This window comes from Ahaetulla prasina, chromosome 2 (assembly GCF_028640845.1).
Source record: "Ahaetulla prasina isolate Xishuangbanna chromosome 2, ASM2864084v1, whole genome shotgun sequence".
NCBI lineage: Eukaryota > Metazoa > Chordata > Lepidosauria > Squamata > Colubridae > Ahaetulla > Ahaetulla prasina.
The window spans coordinates 68,675,536-68,698,366 of NC_080540.1; the positions used below are offsets into that span (position 1 = coordinate 68,675,536).

A 22,831-nucleotide genomic window follows, 5' to 3' on the forward strand; every position below is an offset into this window, starting at 1 on the left:
TAAGAGTGACACATATTTATTTTATTTATTTTATTTTATTTTATTAAATTTTTATACCGCCCTTCTCCCGAAGGACTCAGGGCGGTGTACAGCCAGAATAAAATACAAGGTGTATACAATTAAAACGCAATTAAAATATAGCAATTACTAAATGGCTGATAGTTAAAATGAATTTAAAATTTAAAATATTAATAAAACCCCAATATAAAACCAAACTATTTATGCCAGTCCCGCTTGAATGAATAAATATGTTTTTAGCTCACGACGGAAGGTCCGAAGATCAGGCACTTGACGTAGGCCAGGGGGGAGTTCATTCCAGAGCGTCGATGCTCCCACAGAGAAGGCCCTACTCCTGGGGGCCGCCAGCTGACATTGTTTGGCGGACGGCACCCTGAGGAGACCCTCTCTGTGAGAGCGTACGGGTCGGTGGGAGGGATAGGGTAACAGCAGGCGGTCTCGTAAGTACCCGGGTCCTAAGCCATGGAGCGCTTTAAAGGTGGTAACCAGAATCTTGAAGCGCACCCGAAAGACCACAGGAAGCCAGTGCAGACTACGGAGCAGTGGTGTTACGTGGGAGCCACGAGTGGCTCCCATTACTACTCGCGCAGCTGCATTCTGGACTAACTGCAGCCTCCGGGTGCACCTCAAAGGCAGCCCCATGTAGAGAGCATTGCAGTAATCCAGCCGAGACGTAACCAGAGCGTGAGTGACTGTGCATAAGGCATCCCGGTCAAGGAAGGGACGCAACTGGCGGACCAAGCAAACTTGGTAAAAGGCCCTCCTGGAGACGGCCGCCAGATGTTCATCAAAGGACAGCCGTCCATCCAGGAGGACGCCCAAATTGCAAACCACCTCCTTTGGGGCCACTAACTCGCCCCCAACAGTCAGCTGCGGATGCAGCTGACTGTACCAGGGTGCCGGCATCCACAGCCACTCCGTCTTGGAGGGATTGAGCTTGAGTCTGTTTCTCCCCATCCAGACTCGTACAGCTTCCAGGCACCGGGACAGCACTTCGACCGCTTCGTTGGGGTGGTCCGGGGTGGAAAAGTACAGCTGAGTATCATCAGCGTACAGATGATAACTCACCCCGAAACCACTGATGACCTCACCCAGCGGCTTTATATATATATATAAATGTTTGGGTGAAAAGACAATACGTGCTTGCACTATCAAAGTTTTGGTAAAGTTCCTTGCCACAGATTCATAACAAAAACTATACAGGATAAGAAAATATGTACAGGAATTTTAATTGTCCCAAAAACAAAATGAAGAAATTAGAGATAATGGATAGCTGCCAACTAAAATGACTTTAAAGAGGGATTAGAATGTTGAACAAACATTTGTGCTTTCTAAAATAGAAAATATTTTACTGGACAGACTGCTGCAGTTAACAGAAAGTTTCAAAGTTACAATTTATAGTTTACATTTATGAGATATATAGTCCTTAAAAATTAAGCATGTAACATTTAGTAGCAAAAGGAAGAGAAAACATAATCTTATCAGTACCTGATTATCCTTGTGGAGCTTCAAGTTAAAACTAAAAGCTCAAGGAACTGTTTAATCCTGCTGTTCAGTGCAGCAAAAACACCAGAACGATTAATAATAAAACCCAAAGGGCAAAGTCTGACAGAAACAACTTTAAGCAGCTTATTCAAAGTGGGATTTGAGCAAAATTGTACTTGCTGTCCTGCAAACCTCATTCATTTTAATAGATTCTGCATACACTGGTACCTACCTCGGGAAAGCCCTTCTGTTCACTTATGAATTCTGTCATTCAATCTCAAATTTAATACAAAAGAAAAGCATCAACATGCAGCTTTTGTGGTTCACACAGAGCACTGATCCAAGGGAAGGTAATGAAATAAAGAAAGTTGGATACTACAGACAGGCACATTTTAATTCCTTGGGAATTAAGTGCAATGTATAGAGCTTAATAGCGTACTTGTTTTAGAATTTTGACTGCCAAACACACCTGTTTGACATTAATAATCAAATCTGGAAACTGGGATCTCTGAACCAGGTGTCAATATTTAGAAGAAAATTCATTAAAAAGTACAATTTATAATAGTTTTGGTCATTAAAATAAATTGGTGCAGAAAAGAACTATATGGGGTGTACTGTTCTGGGTTTTTGTTTTTTTTTTAGAAATGTACTAGAAATGTTACTTATAAAAACATTAGTATGTTAGAGACTGTTTTATATTAAGTACCCCTCTTAGTTTTTCAGAAGGAAAAGGAATATAACAGCAACACACAGTCATTAGGAAGTCCTGAAGTTTTCATGTGGCGCAAAGTTTTCCAGCTGGAAGATGAGATCAACAGCAGCTTCAACATCTGACACTACGTGGTTTGGTTCTACTAAAGCAGGATCAAACCTGAAATCTCTGTGTCCATGAAAGACAGTCTCAGTGATGTTCTCCCTTGTATCAGAAGGCACCTCTGTGTGGGGGTTATAAACTCCGGTGCAAACAAGAACAGATGTACATCTTGTGGCAGTAGCTGATGCAAGTTCATTTTCCCAAGAATTCTCAAACTCCTCTTCCTGAGAAACGGTGGCAGATCTTGTGCCCCCTAGTGCTTTGGCCTGGACATGAGCCTTAGAACTTCTTGAGATCCTCTCTTCAAGGTAGCGGTTGTAAAGGTTAGCACCATAAATATCTGTCATCAGGTTGTCCCTAGAAAACCAGGAAAATTCCATCACAACCAAAATATAGACAGTATATGTATAATTATTAGGGTAAGAGAATTCATTTTATCAAAGGTTTTCCATTTCAGTCATTTGTCTACCCCCAGTTAGAATTTGGAGAGGGGCTTGGAATGAGACATAGACTACTCTTTGCATAATTTGACATCCCCTTTTCATGGGAAACTATATGTGTCAAAGTTCCCTTTGCGGAAATTTTACTGCTGATCCAGCAGTTTTGTAAACTCAAATCCTGCATGGCATTGCGCTGGGCTTCTTATTCTTTTGGATAAATAAAGTTTAATGGAATATTTAAAGAGTACAGATAGTCCTTGGATAATGATAGTAATTGGGACTGTAATTGGGAATGTGGGCAGAGGAAGTAATTGGGAATGTGGGTAGGGGGATGTTGTCAGCATATTGCCCCCAACAATCTGGTCCTCATTTTACCAATCTCGGAAGGATGGAAGGCTGAGTCAACCTTGAGCCGGTGAGATTTGATCTGCCAAATTGCAGTCAGCCGGCAGTCAGCAGAAGTAGCCTGCAGTACTGCACTCTAACAGCTATGTCATCACAGCTCTTGGGATAGTAGGTTTCGCAGAATTGATTTAAAGGAGCAATTTGTGCTTTTCCGTATCAGCTTCTCATTGACTTTGCTTATGGGAAGCATGTGACTGCAGTCACATGACTGCGATGCTGCAACTGTCGTAAGTGTGAACTGTTTGCCAAGCATTATAATAGCAATCATGTGTGTGGGATGCTGTCGTGGCTAGGGCCTCTGGTGGCGCAACAGGCTAATGCAGCCTATTATTAACAGCAACTGCTTGCAATATTGCAGGTTCAAGTCCCACCAGGCCCAAGGTTGACTCAGCCTTCCATCCTTTATAAGGTAGGTAAAATGAGGACCCAGATTGTTGGGGGGCAATAAGTTGACTTTGTATATAGTATACAAATGGATGAAGACTATTGCTTGACATAGTGTAAGCCGCCCTGAGTCTTCGGAGAAGGGCGGGATATAAATGCAAAAAAAATAAAAATAAAAAAAAGAACACTGAGGACTGGTTATAAGCCCCCGTTACAACTTTGACTGGTTGCTGAAGGAGCGATAGTTAACTGAGAATTGCCTGTATTATTTTAAGTATTTAAAATAATAAATTTTAAAAACTTGTGCATTTTTTAAGGTTGCAAATATGAACCTAATCTTTTCCAATCTTGCCAGTGGAATGTCTATGAGGTCATCTTCCAATTTCCTCGGGGGTGGGGATGACTGAAACTATAGTTCAATGCAAGCAAAAACCATTATTTTGAAGGTGAGCATGTTACAACCTCACGAGTGTTCTCACTGTGCCAGGGGTCTCCAACCTTGGCAACTTTAAGCCTGGCGGACTTCAACTCCCAGAACCCCCCAGCCAGCAAGAGCAAAAGCTGGCTGGGGAATTCTGGGAGGCTCCAGGCTTAAAGTTGCCAAGGTTGGAGACCCCTGCACTGTGCAACCATTTCATGCATATCCCAATATCAAATTGATACACTCAAGACTGCCAAAAGTTATAGATGACAACTAAATTAAAAAATCTGACATCTCAGAATTTTAACTTTCTTTTTTTTATCCAAAAAGTTTTTATTGGTCAAAAAAGGTTTATACAAATACATATCAGGTATGGTAAATTTTCATTTTTCTTATACAAGATAAGAATTTTACTCAAAATTTTAAACACATACAACAGCCATATGGCAAGCAGGTGATCTGGTAGCTAAGTTTATCAATCTTACATACGCAATAAAGAAGGGTCAAGAATAATCAGAATATCATACAAAGGAGAATAAGGAAAACCAACACAATACCAAATATCATTGTCACTTCCTAGTTTTGGATCTCAGAACTCTGGGTTCAGCCTGACCCAACTCCAGGGCCGCAACAGCGGCAGCCGCAGAATTTTAACTTTCAACTGAAAAGGGCTTTATAAAAACTGTTTCCCACAAGCATGAATACAATCTGAAATGCACAAGCAGGGTAAGGCACAGGGCAAGCTTCTTTAATTTATCATGCCAGGATACAGAAATAGAAGATAAAGGAAGCTGCTGGATCCTTTTAGCACTTCCTAGGCTGCCTTTTTTTGGCAGCCATGCAATGGCATTTCATGCTAAATAGTCTCATTTTACAATAGGCAGGATTATATTGCAATGGAATTACTTTCAAAATCAATTTGAAGCTTAGCTACTACTGTACAATTAAGTAACCAATTATCCAAAAGTTCTCTCATCTAGCTCTTCCAAAGTGAAATCTGTAGTGTTTGAACTGAAATCTCAAGCATGACATCCATGAATTACAAGACAATCTTAGCTGATGCTTCCATTAAGGAGACATGACTGTAACACTTAAGCACACACGAGCAAGATCTTTGCTAGAGGCAGCGAGATCTTAAAAGAGGGTTTTAAATTAATTGGCAGATTGGATAGTGATATGTAGAAATACAGGACAGATTTTGTTATTGATCTTCTGTCTAACCTGTCTCAAAGAGCAAGAGTGAATTGGCACCCTGCAAAACAATTACTTTTCAACATATTTTCAGAGGGCAATCTAAATACTCCTTTCAATTTTCTACCTCCATTTAACTTGGAACAATAGCTTGCCTGAAATTTAACTTTTTTGGGGGGAGGGTAGCAAATGAGAGGGAAGAAAATAAATCTCCTACCCAATGGCATACAACGTTTGAATAGGGCTCTTCCACTGCTTTGCAGATGCTTGAGTCCTAATGAGGTACTCTGCATAGTGATAGGTCACTTCACTAGGCTTTCCCATCAATGCTTCATATTTCAATTCTTTGCCAGTGATCTTCTTATAAATATTTTCCAAACAAACCATAAACGTTCCATGCCCAAATCTGCAACACAGAGATAAAATTTGGTCAATAGAGGTATATCTCTGGCTAGGATAAAAGCAATGTATTACATTAAAAGGAAGAATTTTATATATACTATTTATCCAAATCCTTAGCTTCTCCTCTGTGAATTACAAGGCAAGATTGCTTTGACTCATTTTGTCTTCTGCCCACATAATTCTTGGCAGTTACTTAAAAGTTGAAGAAACATGCCAAAACATTTTAATGGTGTAGAAAAAAAACACATCTGGGCAAGATAGCCTCCACAAAAAGTTTACAAGGCTGAATTAATTAAGTTTACTGTGAGAATACTATCTTGATGCTTTTGGCAGGACCACAAAAAAAAACAACAACCAAAAAAACAACAACAACCAACACCACTAATGCTATGGTTAGAATCAGAGAAAAATAACAGTTTAATTTCAAGAAAGCCATTAACTCAGAAGCAGATACTATATGTAGTAGCAGTCAACTACTACAACAGTAGTCTAATTGACAATTCAATTAGGTATGACAAACTGAGCTATTCATTTACTATAAATAAAAAATAAACTTTATTCTATGTATACTTGTGTACAAAAACTAGAATTCATGTGTTTCCAGTGATACTTCTAATACATCTGGAAGTAGTATTTCCAGCCAAACCCTTTCCCATAGAATTGCTGTTCTTATGAGAGGTCTCCTTTTGCCTCTTTCAGGATTTATCAGGATAATATCCCAAGCATCAGTTATTACTGGAAATGCCAAAATGGCATTATACACCTAAAATGGATTTCTACATTCTTCCAAGTGGCTGACAAAGCAACAAGTGCATTTTAAATGGGAGGGAAGATGTTGCCACTATCCAAATATTAATTCAAGCTTTGGATATATTCATTGAACAATCAATTCTGTCTCAAATCAAACAATTATGACACGACACATCTTTGACTACGGTAGTCGTTGAGAATCTATGTTAGAATCTACAGAAAAATACCTCCAGAACAATCTTTGGCATCTTTGCCTTACCTTGGGGATTGAGCTTCAGCTGCCCACATCAAGTCCATATTACAAGCCAATACAGGAATATGTGGGTACGTTCGTTGATAAGGATTTCCAGGATAGCCACTTGTCAAAAGAACATCTATTATCAATTGTAGGTTGGTTTCCCACCTCACTGGCTCACCAAACAAAATAACTGCTGTAAGATAAGCACAATATCAATGTGTTACACGGGCGTGATTGTAAGCTATTTCTTAATGCAAAATAACAAACACACCACCTTTCCTCTTTCACGCACACTATAACAAGAATAGGCAAACCATGGGCCCGGACTGCATTTAATCATTGAATCTATTTTTAATCAGCCCGTAAAGGCTGCTGTGATCATGCCATCAAAATTTAGCAGCAAATAAAAAAAAAAAGCACATCTTAAAATGCAGAAATCTTTTTTTTAAGTATCACAAAATCATTTGGGGTAGCATTACATTGGTGTGTCCACTGATATTTAAAAGAAAATAATTACTTTGTATTTAAAGTACTTCAGTCCTTTTTCTTTTTAGAAATAGAGAAGAAAAAAACACAAGAAAAAAATCAAACTGTACAAAAAACAATTTTTAATGTAAACTGCCAGTGGAATATAATTACAAATCTTAATACAACTTCTGTAACGTGAATTAGCATAGAATATTAATGAAGATATACTTTAAAACAGGGGTCTCCAACCTGGGTCCCTTTAAGACTTGTGGACTTCAACTCCCAGAATCCCTCAGCCAGCAAAGCTGGCTGAGAAACTCTGGGAGTTGAAGTCCACAAGTCTCAAAGGGACCCAGGTTGGAGACCCCTGCTTTAAAATGAATGTTACTAGTTTTTTCATTAGTTTTTAAACCTCGTATGAAATTGAAACTGTAATGATGAGGTTTGATAAAGAATTAGAAACTTCAAAGCTTAACATTAATGGCAGATTTATAATGTAGATAGTAGATAAATAAAAGAAACAAATAAAAATGAGCAACCTGTCAGTATCATTGTAAAATGACGTATATATTGTATATGATGACTGTCACATTCTTATTCAGATATATCATAAAGGTAAAGGTAAAGGTTCCCCTCGCACATACGTGCTAGTCGTTCCTGACTCTAGGGGGCGGTGCTCATCTCCGTTTCAAAGCCGAAGAGCCAGCGCTGTCCGAAGACGTCTCCGTGGTCATGTGGCCGGCATGACTCAATACCAAAGGCGCACAGAACACTGTTACCTTCCCACCAAAGGTGATCCCTATTTTTTCTACTTGCATTTTTATGTGCTTTCAAAACTGCAAGTTTGGCAGAAGCTGGGACAAGTAATGGGAGCTCACCCCGTTACACGGCAGCACTAGGGATTCGAACCGCTGAGCTGCCAACCTTTCAATCGACAAACTCAACATCCTAGCCCCTGAGCCACCGCGTCCCTTCTAGATATATCATAGCAGCTAGCAAAAATTAGCACAATGCTTTCAGAGCTATCAAAAAGCAGCCCATTTTACTTGGAGTAAATTTCAGAATTAAACATAAACATCTAGACATGCTGACCTTCAATCTTGGGGAAATCCATTGTGGGCAAGTGCTACAAATTAAAAAAAAAAATTACATTTACTAAGAAAAGTATCCTTTATTAGCATAAAGAAGAAACAAAGTAAACAAACCTCTGAACATTATGGGCACAGCCCATGTTCTGATTAAATTCCCAGCACCTCTAAAAATAAAATTTGTCATCACAAACATAAGGAGACGAGCTACTTCCCATTTATACAACTTGCAAACTTGTGTCTTAGATCTTGAATGTTTTGTCCCATAATCTTGCTGTAAAAGAAGTCCGCATAATTGCCAATGTGTCTTAGAAATGACTCCTGTGTTTATAACACAGAATCCCCTCTTAACACATCACTTATCTTCTTAAGCCTAATTCAACATGCCATCAGAGCTGCTTCTTCCTCCACTCTTATGACTGTGATCATCTGAAAGTTCTTACTATTAACCACATGTCATGTCCACATATTCAATTGCAGCTCATTTGGTCTTTAGAAGTTGCATTATGTTTCAACAGCACAATATAACTTCTCATCGTTCCCATCACCCATCTCCTTCCACTTATGACTGTATGACTGCAACTTTGTTGCTTGTAACTTATGATTTATATTGATATTGTTTCCTGATTGCTTATTTGTATCCTATGACTATCGTTAAGTGTTGTACCTTATGATTCTTGATGAACGTATGTTTTATTTTATGTACACTGAGAGCATATGCACCAAGACAAATGTGTCCAATCACACTTGGCCAATAAAAAATTCTATTCTGTTCTATTCTATTCTGTTCTGTTCTATTCTATTTCACAGATGTGAAGATGAAAACCATAGTCATGCATTCTTCTGTCTTCTATTTTTAATGTTTTTTTATAACATACACATTTGTTGACTTAAGTGTGCTGAATTTCAGCTTCACAGTTAAAATTTACAGTCTAAAAGTATGAGGCGGCTGATTGGGGATTATGGAACATCATATGAAAGTAACTTCAGGTGTTTTACCTGGCAAGCAAACTTAACCAACCTCCCTCAAGACAATGCTTTCAAGTTGGATTTAAATAATCACGGGAAAAGACTGGGGACACCTGAACTAAACTATATCCTAAAATTGGCTAACCAGATCAATTACTTTCAACACTCTATTGAATTAAATTATTTTTCTCTCGATTTCTCTTTTCTGTAGCTGCATGTGTGTTTGCTGCAAAATGGTGTACCAGCAACATCTACGTCATAGTGTGCTTACCACGGAAAGAGCAAAACAACTGCATCACAAAATAACAAACCATAACCATTCTTTTCTGCAAAACAACCAAGCCTGTATAGCTAATTATAGAGCTAACTATACATTGACCTGAACTCCAGATGTCAGGAGAGACTCAACTGATCAGTCCAATGCTGCTCCCCTCTTTACACTCTTCCCTATTACAATACTTGAGCCTTTGTGTTATTAGTCATCAGTAGCATTTCCTCAGTTGCTCTCTTGGCTGCTATCAAATCTGTTCTAGGATCAGTCAATATTGAGAAACTCTAAGAAGAAAGAGTGCAATCTTTTAAATGCTGCAAATGATGCAAAGAAAGATACTTTAAATACATCCTTTGTGTACACAGTGCGTAATTTTTGACAATCAAATTAGCAGTACATGTTGCATCAAGGAAACAATAAAACTTGAGCAATTGGACTTTCACCACTACATTACTTTTTTTTATTTGGGCATATGGGGAAATATTTATCCACACTCTGCTATAATCTGAACTAAAATCCACCTTCACTTTGTTGCTACTGGCACAAAAGAGAATTGCTAACAAGAAGTCAAAGAGTTTATAACATAGAACGTCACATTCATCTGTTCTTGGTATGAATGTTGGAAATACATCCCTCAGCACATTTTAATGTATGTTTTGTTTTTATTGAATATAGTTTTATATTAACTTATACTTATTTTATTGTATTAAAGATCATCTGACTAGGTAAAGTGAAGTCTTCTTTTAGTCAAACTTGACTGTTGACAATTGATATCTGTGTAGTTTTCTTAACAACAGAGAAAGGGTGTTGTTGCTAAACCTTCCTGGTGTTTTTCAAGTTCCTGGTCTGGACTACATTACCGGTAATCCTCTGTCATTTCTTACCCAATTAGTAAACTGACACAATTTACTTTCTGGGTCTAGAAAAGATAAGTAATACTGCCACTTTCTAAAACATATTCAGGAAGGTATTTAGCACTTGAAAGGTCACCGTTTTTTTCTGTCACGCGCAAGCCCCATCTTCAAAACTGGTTAAGAGTTTCAAGCATTTCTGGTTTGGTTGGGAACAGATAAAGACGTCTGAATCACAGCAATGTGGTATTGTCCTTTTTATGTTCCTGCTTCTACTATTATCCAGCCCACCTATTGCTCTGCTTACTGCTTTGCTACTACGTATCTATAAGAGGAACTGGGACCATCTAGGTGAGAGTGGAAGCAGCAGACATTTAGCCTTGGAATAGAGTGCTGGGTCAGAGGGCCAAAGTGGTTTATGAGAAGAGATGGGCTGAGACTGCTTTGCCAGATAGTATATCACTTCTTTTGATTTGTAGAACGGTGAGGCCCAAAGTTAGAGAAAAGTGACACTCCCAATATTTCATGCCTAGTCGTCACAATTGCCCATGTGATACTCATTATAAGTGTACTTCCAGTTCCAAAATTTTGGAATCGTCTAGTTTTGAATCTATTTGATTTGATTTTTTAGAAATAACTGAAGGTGGTCCAACACAGCTTGCTCCTCCTATTTTCCCACAACCACTATTCTGTGAAGTGGGTTGAGATGTGACTGGCCCAAAGTACCCAGCTGGGTATCATGGCTAAACAGGAACTTGCAACTCATGATCTCCTGCTTTCTAACCTTGTGCCTTAACCACTAGACCAAAAAAGAATCAATGTAAGCCTTATTCATCCTTGGAAAGAACATCATTTATATCAGGGGTCCCCAACCTTTCTGTCACCAAGGCTGGTTTTGTGGAAGGCAATTTTTTTCACGGATCTGTGTGGATGGTTTCATGCACATCCTAGATCTTGAACATGTGCAGATGAAGCTTTGCTTGTTTGTGCACCAGCGCAGCCCAATTCCTAACAAGCCATGGCCCAGGGTTTGAGGACCCCTGATTTACATGACAAGTAGCCCAACAGGCTACTGTAATGGCAATGTAAAGGGCCGTGGTGGCTCAGGCTCTAAGATAGCCTGTTATTAAAACACAGCAGCCTGCAATTACTGCAGGCTCGAATCCCACCAGGCCCAAGGTTGACTCAGCTTTCCATCCTTTATAAGGTAGGTAAAATGAGGACCCAGATTGTTGGGGAGGCAATAAGTTGACTTTATAAATATACAAATAGAATGAGACTATTGCCTTACACACTGTAAGCCGCCCTGAGTCTTCGGAGAAGGGCGGGATATAAATGTAAATAAAACAAAAAACAATGTAAAAAATGTGAAAGGAATTATTAAAGAGAAAAAGCAATAAAGTACAGTACACTTACCAAAACTTTAGGTCTTCTGTCATGATCCACCATGTCCAATAAGGGATAGGTTTCTCGCAACCTGTCAATTGTAATAGGCCGACAAAATCCAAGACTAATGACATATTGGTTATGGATAGCAATGCATCTATGTTTTAATGAAAGGCATATTTGTTTTGCATTCCCCAAATAATACATTTGAAATGGCAGTGACAGACATATTCTAAGTACAGGAAATATTTCTATATCCTCTGGGAGAATACATACAATACAGGGAGAGAGATAAACAAGTCTTTGTTCATGGGCGCACCCAGAACTTTACATTTAGGACTCTTACAAAAGCTAATTTTTATTCAGAAGTACAACAACGTCCAATAATAAGTTTCCTATTAACTCATTTATAATTTACGGTACATTCCAATCTGAAGCATTAATGAGAGTTCCTAATAAATGACTTCAAAGTGATTTCTAGGAACTTTGCTTTGAAAATCTTTAACTCTGCTAAAAGAAAGAGGAATTTTGAATTAGTGGAATTGATTCAAGGAGTCAGGAGGCAAAGGAGATCTACTCCCCCTTCTTAGTTTGTCTTATTTTTTTACATTCTGTATCGTCCCATTTGAGATTTCCTAAATTCATGGAGTTGATAGGAGACATTTTCTCCTTTCTCTACAAAAGGTATCTTTGAAGCTTGAGAAAAAATAATACACACCACATGCTTAACTCTAGCACATCCCCCTATCATGCATCTTCGGCCCAATGCAGAATAAACCCAGTATTTCCAAGGATACTGCTTAGCGATGTCAAGGACCGGGCCTTGTCCTGATACAAGAACACATTTGTCATGGTAACGCCTGAACATTCGCAAAGGACTGTGGGACATCATAACTTGGTCTTTGGAAATCTAGGAGAGAGAAAAAGCGGATAATCCGTTTTCATTCTTGTACAGATAACCCTTGAATTATGAATTATTTGTTCAGTGGCTGAAATTACAGTGATTTGGGGAATAAGGCTTCCGAAGGTTCGAGAGAATGGAGGCCACACTTGTGGTGCTTTGGAAGCCTCATTCCCCAAATTGCTTCCAAAAGAAATGGAAAACGTAGAACAATTTTAATTTTAATTTTAAAAAATGGCAAGATTTGTAATGAAGCTTAAGAAGCTGCCTCTATGAGTTGAAGGCAAAATCCTAAGCTATAGATAAATATATATTTCCAATTCATGTACGGTAGAGAAGAAAGAAAACGGCAAGCGTTCCAATAGATGGAATAAAGTTACTTACTGGAACTTCAAGAAGATGGGACAGCTGGTCTGCTTTCTTCTGACACAGACAATTTCCTGCGTTAGTAACAAATACTACAGGCACCAAAAGTTGTCCCTGAGAATTAACTAGTTTTTGAAAGGCTTTTCGGGCAGCAGGAATTGGGGTCCTTCCTCGTACCAATACTCCATCAATATCAAACAGAATGCCAAAGGTAGGTTGTATACCTAGCTGAAATGAAAGAGAGAAACAAGACAAAGAAAAATCTTGTTATCAACCAGACATCATGTAGCTTAAATTCATAAAATGCTTGTACAGTGTTACTCTTCTTTGCTTCAAGCAACTTCATTTAAATACATGGTTCCTCCTCCCTTTCACTGTATATTTACAACAATCATGTGAAATTGCTAGAAGTGGTTAGAATTATCTTAACTCTGTGAGGGTGTTTACACCAAGGAGCATGCTTGGCTCAAGGCTATATACTGAGCTTTATAGCAATTGGGATTTTACTTCTACTATTCCAGGAAACACATTTTGGCACTTGTACATTCTATATTCATGCCAAGATCATCAACACATTGCCATATTACAAATTATTATTAATACTACAAATTAAGTGTGGCACTGAAACTTAAAAAAAATAAATAAAACTTGGTTCATGAGCAGCATGTCAAGATTGATATCTGGGAAATTTTTTCATAAGAATTCGTTGTTGTTAGTTGAGAAGTTGTGTCCGACCCATCGCGACCCCATGGACAATGTTCCTCCAGGCCTTCCTGTCCTCTACCATCCTCTGGAGTCCATTTAAACTCACGCCTAGTACTTCCGTGACTCCATCCAGCCACCTCATTCTCTGTCGTCCCCTTTTTCTTTTTCCCTCAATCTTTCCCAGCATTAGGCTCTTCTCCAGTGAGTCCTTCCTTCTCATTAGGTGGCCAAAGTATTTCAGTTTCATCTTCAGGATCTGGCCTTCTAAGGAGCAGTCAGGGTTGATCTCCTCTAGGACTGACTTGTTTGTTCGCCTTGCATGGGAATCTCAGGAGTCTTCTCCAGCACCATAAGAATATTATGCTCTAATTCCCATATTCCTTTGTTGGGTATCCAGTAATAATACAATGTCAATGAACTCAAGGCTATAAAATGTAAAGTGCCAAGGTCCTTAAGTTGTTGTGAGCCTCAGACAGCAGATTTGTACAAGCAATAGGGCATAGGCACGTCAGATTTGGAAAGCACAATTTTACAATTTTACCACAATTTTACCATAATTTTTTTATATTGAGAAAGATAATGTTATTTCCAACTATCTATCCAAGATTATTTGTCCATCATGAGATATAAGATATTAACTAAATAATTAGATTAGAAAAAGGGATCATGTAGAGAGGAATTTTAGCTACTGGAAAAACCAAACTCACTTCTTACATTTTCGACTCAGATATATTTGTTAAACCATTATTTCTATACAGTAAGTCTTATTAGGGATTGGATTATATTAATGTTTTGGCTTGTTTCAATTTACAAAATTCTTATTTTACTAAAAAGAAATATACGTTCTCAGAGAAAAATTTAAAAAAATAAAATGCCTGAAAATACACGTTCCAGAGAACATGTATAATTCAAATGTTCCAACTGGAAGCTTATGGCATAGCTAAGACAAGAATTATATTGGATTTTTCAGTGTATAATAGTTCACATCCTGCATTAATTTGAGCATATACTATGTTTTAATATAAGCTAAGAGAAGAAAATAAGCATATAAAACAAGTAAAAGTACACAATATTTTTTTATGGTTTTCAGTGTTTGAATTAGTTGAAACAAAAAATAAAAAAAATTTGGTATCTCTCTGTAAGTGCCTTCTTTTCTGGTTCAAAAACTGGATCCAACAATGGACATATTTAACATTTTTATTGAGGATTCTAGTAGCAGCCTTTCTTATATTGCTTTTTAGTTTAAGTGTTAGCTATCTCTACAAATACTAGATGCAGGAAAGTATAAGTGGAAATTAAGTCATGACAGTAGAATATGAATTGGTATGAAATACATCATGAATCAATTCAAAGGAATGTAGTTTTCCTACTATAAGTGTCCTTTCACATGTAGGAAAGACAGCACTTGTTATTTTACCATTTTTACTAGATGATGTTACAGCAATTGTAATAGTTTACAATTACCAAAATTGATCAAACAATTAGAAACTTTTACTGGGCAAACCTCTCCCTGCATACAGGCACAAGAGGATCATTAAAATCATAATTTCCAGTGTACAATATTTGTATTTACATATAATAGAATAGAATAGAATAGAATTTTTATTGGCCAAGTGTGATTGGACACACAAGGAATTTGTCTTGGTGCATATGCTCTCAGTGTACATAAAAGAAAAGATACGTTCATCAAGGTACAACATTTACAACACAATTGATGGTCAATATATCACTATAAATCATAAGGATTGCCAGCAACAAGTTACAGTCATACAGTCATAAGTGGAAAGAGATTGGTAAAAAGCTGACTCTTCCCACTGTATTCACAACCATCGTTTATATGATTAGATGTTTAAGTAGTTAGTTTAGAGAATTAAAAATTTATGCCAAGTTAGATACTGGCACTTATATGCCCAATTACTGCATAATTTCACTACACATTTGCCCACAAGGTATATGGAGATTGTAATAACATATTATTAGTCATTTTTGTTTGGCTTTGTCCAGAAACCAGAAAGAAACTTGGCATAATGTCTATATTCCATTTGCCATAGCACAGGTGGAAAAACAACATTATCCGTTTGAAAGGTAGAATTGATTATGTATCAAGATGGTATCAATTTTTAACAAAACCATGTACTGTAGATAGATTATCTCCAGGAGAATATGTCCCCAACCTGGTTCTTCAGGCTTTCAATGACACATTTATTACTGCTATCAATGAATTCATCATCTTCTGCTCTTTCTTTCCCCCTTTCCCAGCATTACTGGCTTCTCCAGATAAGCATGTGTCCATAGTGTGACTATTTCAGTCTTGTCATTTGTGCCATTAGTGAGATCTCCGATTTGATTTGCTTGGTGACTTATTGGTTTGTTGTCTAGGTATTCTCAGGTTTTCTCCAACACCAAATTTGAAAAGTGTCAGTACACTTCCTATCCTGCTTCTTCAAAATCCAACTTCTGTACAGTGCAACAGGAAAAAAAAACCCACCATTGCCTGCACAATTTTGATCTTTTGAAATGAAGAAACATAAAATAAGTGAAATCAAAAAGGAAAATAAAAGAATATAACAAGTCCAGCAATCTAATTTTTAAATAGTCAGCTTGACTATGCTAGTAATGATGGCTGCAAGTATCAACACAATCCCACATTTTATCTTTGGGATTACTCTTTGTACATGAAAACAAACTGAATGAACAAATGGCTATTGCAAAATAAACCCATTGCAAAAGCAAACCATATAGCCACCTATATACCTTATTATAACTTATAATTCAAACAATGAAATGTTTCTGAAAAAAACCCTGAAAGTTCACGCCTTTTACAATATTGCAACCCATCATCATTAATATCAAAGTTGCAGCTCAAGTTGATTTGCTCTTATTTGTGCCTGTCTTTCAATAGGAGAGTAGTGTCTAATTTCAAACATTACTGTATTTTTCATGTACACTTTCTCTAGAGAAATATAAACACCCCTGGCATCAAAATAATATAGGAAAAGATAGGTAAAGGGACCAGGATCCTCTCTGATCATCCCAGGATAGAATGATACCAAATGTGGTGTGATAGTGAAATCGGCAAAACAAAAAGAAAATTAAAAATAAGGAGGATCAGGGCTATAGGGAAAAAAAATAGTTTCACTATAGGAGAAGCAGTAGGGCAGCAGCTTCTAATGTTGCCGACTGTTCCATTCTAATCCCCCCCATCATGTGACTCAAAGAAGCAGCATTTGCAGCCTGCATTGTTCCTATACATGGAGAACAGAAACAGAGGTGCAGCATGTTATGTTGGTACTTGGAGGTTAAAACAGATGTTTCCAAAGACCACTGCCTCCAAAAGGGTTTAAATGATTTCCACATTCTGCATGTTCTTCTGAGTTTGTCTTTATCCTAATTTTTGAAGCAAATATTTATCAACTGATTGTTCTCATCTAACACCTTCTCATATATATGGCTATTGATAATGAATGCAAAGATTAATGCTAGTTTGTGAATCTTAATATTTAGCACATTGTTAACTCTGACATCTGATCCTCCTCTAAACTTAAAGGTAATACTAATTTATGCACTCTTTTCCCCCATCCAGTACACAGTTCCTCACTTAAGGAACTACAGCAGTAGTGATGATTGCAAAAGGAGTGCTACTAGTTCAGACAGGTTACTTGAACCCAAATAACTATGCTTAAACTTGAAATGTTAAGAAGCTTTATATACAACTCCGAGCCTAAACGAGCTAAGAGTTTCTCCAGCTAGCAACACAGAATTCCTATGTTTAGTTCACTCAGAGATGACTAAAAAAAAGCACATGCTTGAAAACCAGGGTGATTAAGAAAACATTAGCAATCTTTATCATTTAAGACAAACTCTTCTCTGTATGAATTGTTTCAGACAAGATAACCGGGCTTAAAATGCACTGAGAATGTGTACAGAAAATATTTTGGAATACAAATTCTTGATCACTCAAATTCGAGCATGCAAGTTAACAGTTTGGTGTAAGTCAAGAACTCATTAAATATATAAGTTTCACACTACCCAGGAGTGCAATCTCATGGATTTGGTCAGGAATTCCGACTTTTCCTGCATCAAAAGTCCAGCCAACCGATGCTGAAAGGACAAGAGTTTTTAAGAAAACTGACAAGCAGCAGAAGCAATCATCATCCCTAACCGATTTGACAGGAATCGAATAATTTACTCCTGAGCAAAAAGAGTAAAAATAATAATAAACGATTAAAAAAAAAAGCAACCGGGTCCCCAAAACCCATTGCTGTGCTGCTTGAAAAAGGCTGAAGCCCTGGCATAGCTGTTTCCTGAGAAAGCCAGAGGTGGAATATAACAAATTCTACCTTCCCTCGCTGACCCGTTTCCTCCAAAGTGGGGAAAGTGGCAGTAAGCGTGAAATGAAAAAGAGAAGAAAAATGCTCTTAACCGGGAAGACCTTCGGTGTTCGCTACCCCCCCCCCATCCCGGCATTCAAACCCAAGAAAGCGCGAAGCCCCCCCCCCACCTCCTCCCAATCAAAGGAGCGCTTCCCCGCGTACGGCAGGGTCTTCCGAAAGCAGATGGCGCCAGGCTTTTCTTCCCCTCCCCTTCTGCTCCCGTTTGAAAGAAACGCCACCCCAGCACGGGCAGAGAAAGAGCTCCCGCTACACCTTACGCTCTCGGGGCTTGCTTGGGTCGGGGACGTCAAGGGATGGACAGGGAGGAAGGCTCTTCCCAAAGCGCCCTCCCCCCCCCGGCATCCCGGGGCGAGAAAAAGCGGGCAAGCCCCTCTTACCTGGGCTCTGCCTTTGCTCCCTCCGGAAGCCGCGGGAGCCGGAGCCTCGTGGCAAAGCCTGACCCTCCCCGGAGCTCCCGCAGCCAGAGCTCTCTGAAGACGCCGGCAGAGGACGGGCAGCGGGCCCCGCATAGCGCCCGTCCCTTGCGCGGGCTCGCCCAAGACCCGGGCAGCCCTCCTGCCCTCAGGGCTCTCGGAAGAGCAGCGGGCGCCTCAGCGCCATCGAGCCCACAGCCAGAAAGCCGACGCCGGCTTCTCCCTAATGCTTTTCTGCGGGCCCGCCCCCTTTTTGCCTCTACGTCACCCAGGAGGTGGAGCCTGCCAGGCTACCGACACGGCTCTTTCGCGTAGGTCGTAGCCTCCGGCGTTTCTACTGGGACCCTGAAGAGAGAAATCGCCGGGGCGGCCTGCCCGCTCCGCTTCCCTTTGCCGATGGTTACGGAACTCAAGTTCTTATTCGCCTTTCTTTTTCGGGAGTGGGGGGCGGGAGGGAGGTAGATGGACAGTTTGCATAGGGGCTTGTCATTTTCTCCTTTTTTTTTTTGCAATTTTGCCCCATTGATCGGAAAAGCAAAGGAGTCCCGGATTTTGGTTAAAAAAAGGTAGAGAGCCTGTATAGCTAGCTATATGCAAGACTATTTTACCTAAATTAGATAAAATAATTAATAAGTATATGGAAATAATAAGTATGCTCCAAGACAGAGTGGCTGTGGATGCCGGCATCCCGGTACAGTCAGCTGAGTCCACGGCTGACTGTTGGGGGCGAGTCATTGGCCCCGATGGAGAGGCTGCGCAACTTGGGCGTCCTCCTGAATGAACGGCTGTCTTTTGAAGATCATTTGACAGCCGTCTCCAGGAGAGCTTTCTACCAGGTTCGCCTGGTGCGCCAGTTACGCCCCTTTCTAGACCGGGATGCCTTATGCACGGTCACTCACGCCCTCGTGACGTCTCGTCTGAATTACTGCAATGCTCTCTACATGGGGCTCCCCTTGAGGGGCATCCGGAGGCTTCAGTTAGTTCAGAATGCGGCTGCACGGGTGATAGAGGGAGCCCCTCGTGGCTCCCGTGTGACACCTATCCTGCGCAGACTGAACTGGCTACCTGTGGCCTTCCGGGTGTGCTTCAAGGTTTTGGTAACCATCTTTAAAGCGCTCCATGGCATAGGGCCGGGCTACTTACGGGACTGCCTACTGCTACCGAATACCTCTCACCGACCCGTGCGCTCTCACAGAGAGGGACTCCTCAGGGTGCTGTCAGCTAGGCAGTGCCGTCTGGCGACACCCAGGGGAAGGGCCTTCTCTGTGGGGGCTCCCACCCTCTGGAACGAACTCCCCCCAGGACTTCGTCAACTTCCGGACCTCCGAACCTTCCGTCGCGAGCTTAAAACACATTTATTTATCTGCGCAGGACTGGATTAGATTTTAAATTTATACTGGTTTTAATGGGTTTTATTATTTATATTGCTTTTTAATAATTCAGCCATGTAGAATAAGTTTTTTAATTGTTATTTTAGTTTGTATTTATATGTACTTTTTTACTTGCCTGTGAACCGCCCTGAGTCCCTAGGGAGATAGGGCGGTATATAAATGTGATAAATAAATAAATAAATAAATAAAGATGAGTCGCTACCCGAAAGTAGGAATTTCAGTAAAGAAAGATGCTCCTAATTTAATTTCCATTTGGCGAAACGATTTTTATAGCAACAATCTGATTTTCACAAAAATGAATTTGTATTGAATCCATTTTCAGAATCTGAATCAAATAATCAAATGGCAATTGATTTTTTTTATATATCACCACTGGCATTTGAGGAAAATTGGTCCATAATTTGGAATGCCTGTTGTTTTTATACACACATTACATTGTCATTGGGACACTGCTTTTGGTAAACTACAGAAAATGGAAGAAATACTAAGCCAAAGAAACTAAATAAGTATGAAATAGAAATTCGGCTAAGTCTAGATTGTACAAATGCCATTTACTCTACCACCATAACATTCTGTCATTGCAATGCATTCTGAGTTCCACCACTTTTTGTATTTTACTTTTTTTCTGAGGTTCTGATAACCTTCCTCCAATCTCAACTTTCAGTCTTTTCCTCCTCTCAGTTCACCCATTCTTCCTTCATACATTCGTTTTGTGACTCAGTCTTCATTCATTCTATGCGTCTAACAAAATCATCATACTTTAGTGCAGGTCGCTCACTTTTGTATTCAACCCACATTCCTTCAGCACTCGCTTATCCTTGTCCATCTCTCTTCCTGCTTTTTCACACACACTCCTAAATGATCTAAATCTTACAGAATTAAATTTAGTTTTGTTTTTCCTAGTAACACAGATTATCCTCAGTTTAAACTAGTTGCTTAGCAATCCTTTAAACTTCAAGGTGGAACCTACCTGGGAGGTATATTAAACCCAGATTCAAAGTTCTGACAGGCCTCCCTGCGGTCATGTGACCATATTTTGGACATTCAGCAACTTGGTCATATTAATGGCTGGTTGCATACTGGCTACCACTTTTTTATGTTTTTGCTGAAAACCAGCATTGGTTGCTTAAGAACAGCTGCAATAAATGTCATAAAATTGGGTCAGTCATGTGACCACTTTACAACTCTCTCGAGTTATGATCTTGATGGGCAATCTCCATTAGTTTTAACTTGAAGACTACTTGTATTCATCTCTTACTTCCATATAATAATACTGATAGAAGCACTAAATATAACTCTTTTTGCTTCTTTCAGTAAACATCAAGTGTTCACAATAGACCATGCACTGACATTCTATCAGCATTTGCATGTGTAAAAGTCTGTTTCCCAAGGTATACAATTTAATTTACTATGATTTTTATCATTTATATAAAATGGTTTTCTGTTTTTCTCTCATTTCTCTTTCTCTATATTGTATTAATTTTGAAATTTATGCTCCTCATTGTATCGTACAATACTTATATACTAATATATTAGTATACAATAATATACAAATATATTCACTTTCTCAGTCAACATGGCATTATCTGCATACAAAGTACACTTATGGACCCAATCAATGCATATCTATTGTCACCATAAGCATCTCTGGTACATTTATCTATAAATACATTCAGCAAATAATGAACATCACACATCCTGATCTTATTCCCTGCCCAGTGTTGAACCATTTCATTTATTTACATATAAACTGTAGGAAAAGGACTGGCAGACCAGGGGAAGGGCAAAGAGGGATCAGTTTAGAGTGGTTCTATAGCCATAAGTTAACTAAGTCCTACCCTTTAATTGCTGTTGAACCTTATCTAGTTCTAACCAGGTGCTGACTGTTAGTTGAAAAGACTTTTGTGCATATGCCTTTAGGAATAAATCAGTTAAATTGAACCTTCCTATGTGGACCCGTTTCTACCCTGGCTCCTGACATACTTCTATCATGTACTGCTATTATATTTAGCAAACAAACATAAACCCTGCTCATTTCATTATACCTCTGTGCAAAATCAACTACATTTTCTTTCATTCTTCAGTCACCAAATAACCCATTTCTTTTGTACCTGTTACATCCACCACCTACCCATTCATTTCAACTAGCAGTATAATGTTTCTCTGAATTGCATTTATTTAGAATACTGCAGTTTTCCCCAAAACTCGTATCTGGTACTCCCATCATCATTATCACCATTCATACTAGAAAGTAAAATCCTATCACCACCTCATAGATTCCTATTTTTATATCCACCACATAAGAAACTAGATAACATGAATTCATACTGAAATATCTTAGATCTTTCATTCCTAACTCAGCATGTGATCTATCAGTGGTCCACTTCAGAGCCCCTTTTTTCAAATCAGTTTCAGACATACAACATTTTTTCTTTTTTTCTTTCTTTCCCTCCTTCCTTCTTTCTTTCTTTCTTTTCTTTACTACTTTTACATTTCAAATCACTACGCTCTACAATATATGACAGTTAATAGTCACATGGGCAAGTATATGGTTGTCCAACCCAGGTTTTCATGCAATAGGATAGAGAAGCTATGGATGAGATCACCATCCTTAGTCACACCTGTGCCAATTCAGCAGTCCCTGCTAAGGACTATATGATTGATTTGGACACATTTTGCTAGAATGCTGTAAGTGTAACTCAAACCCAGTTTCATCCCAAGCATGCTATTTTCTATGCATACTAGAAACTCTTAATTTAGAGGCTATTTTTCAAGCCATCAACTATTGCCTATACCCCATAGGTACGCATAATGCTGTAGCACGTATTCTGGAGGCCTTTTTATGATCAGGAGTGAAAATCTGAATGTGGCAGTCTCCCAGTTGAGCCAAGTTAAGCTAAGTACTTGGTGACAGATAGACATCCTTTAAAAAGCCATATAACCAATTTAAGTCCTATCCTGAAGGAGATAACTAAAACATGCAAGGGCTGAATTTCGTTTCTGTAAGAAAAAATAACACGATCCAATCTGAGTTGATCACTGGGATCAAAGGTTTATTCTTCCAAGCTTTTGGACTCATG

At 38.9% G+C, this 22,831-nt stretch overlaps 1 protein-coding gene across 5 annotated transcripts; it reads right to left on the reverse strand.

Moving 5' to 3' along the window:
- Positions 1-59: 59 nt before the first annotated feature.
- On the reverse strand, positions 60-18,643 carry LOC131192087 (haloacid dehalogenase-like hydrolase domain-containing 5). Of its 5 annotated transcripts, none has more exons than XM_058170909.1 (9): positions 18,325-18,643; positions 17,583-17,654; positions 12,867-13,076; positions 12,379-12,491; positions 11,612-11,672; positions 8,109-8,142; positions 6,570-6,738; positions 5,376-5,564; positions 60-2,674 (listed from the first exon to the last, which is right to left on the reverse strand). In XM_058170909.1, the coding sequence occupies exons 1-9, from the start codon at positions 18,454-18,456 to the stop codon at positions 2,260-2,262; spliced, it is 1,395 nt and encodes a 464-aa protein (XP_058026892.1). In that variant the 5' UTR covers positions 18,457-18,643; the 3' UTR covers positions 60-2,259. The 5 variants fall into 5 exon arrangements, with proteins under 5 accessions (XP_058026892.1, XP_058026891.1, XP_058026890.1 ...); XM_058170908.1 differs by having other exon boundaries at positions 6,570-6,741; positions 18,325-18,638; XM_058170907.1 differs by having other exon boundaries at positions 61-2,674; positions 11,612-11,705; positions 18,325-18,636.
- Between the last annotated feature and the right edge of the window lie 4,188 nt (positions 18,644-22,831).

What these genes read in the sequence shown, in the direction of transcription:
- LOC131192087 (XM_058170906.1), bottom strand. Translation starts at nt 18,456, where the DNA reads ATGCGGGGCCCGCTGCCCGTCCTCTGCCGGCGTCTTCAGAGAGCTCTG. An exon ending in GGATTTCCCCAAGATTGAAG is followed by an intron (nt 6,742 to 8,108) that starts GTCAGCATGTCT and finishes CTTATCTTACAG; the next exon opens with CAGTTATTTTGTTTGGTGAG. An exon ending in CAAACGTTGTATGCCATTGG is followed by an intron (nt 2,675 to 5,375) that starts GTAGGAGATTTA and finishes CTGGTTTTCTAG; the next exon opens with GGACAACCTGATGACAGATA.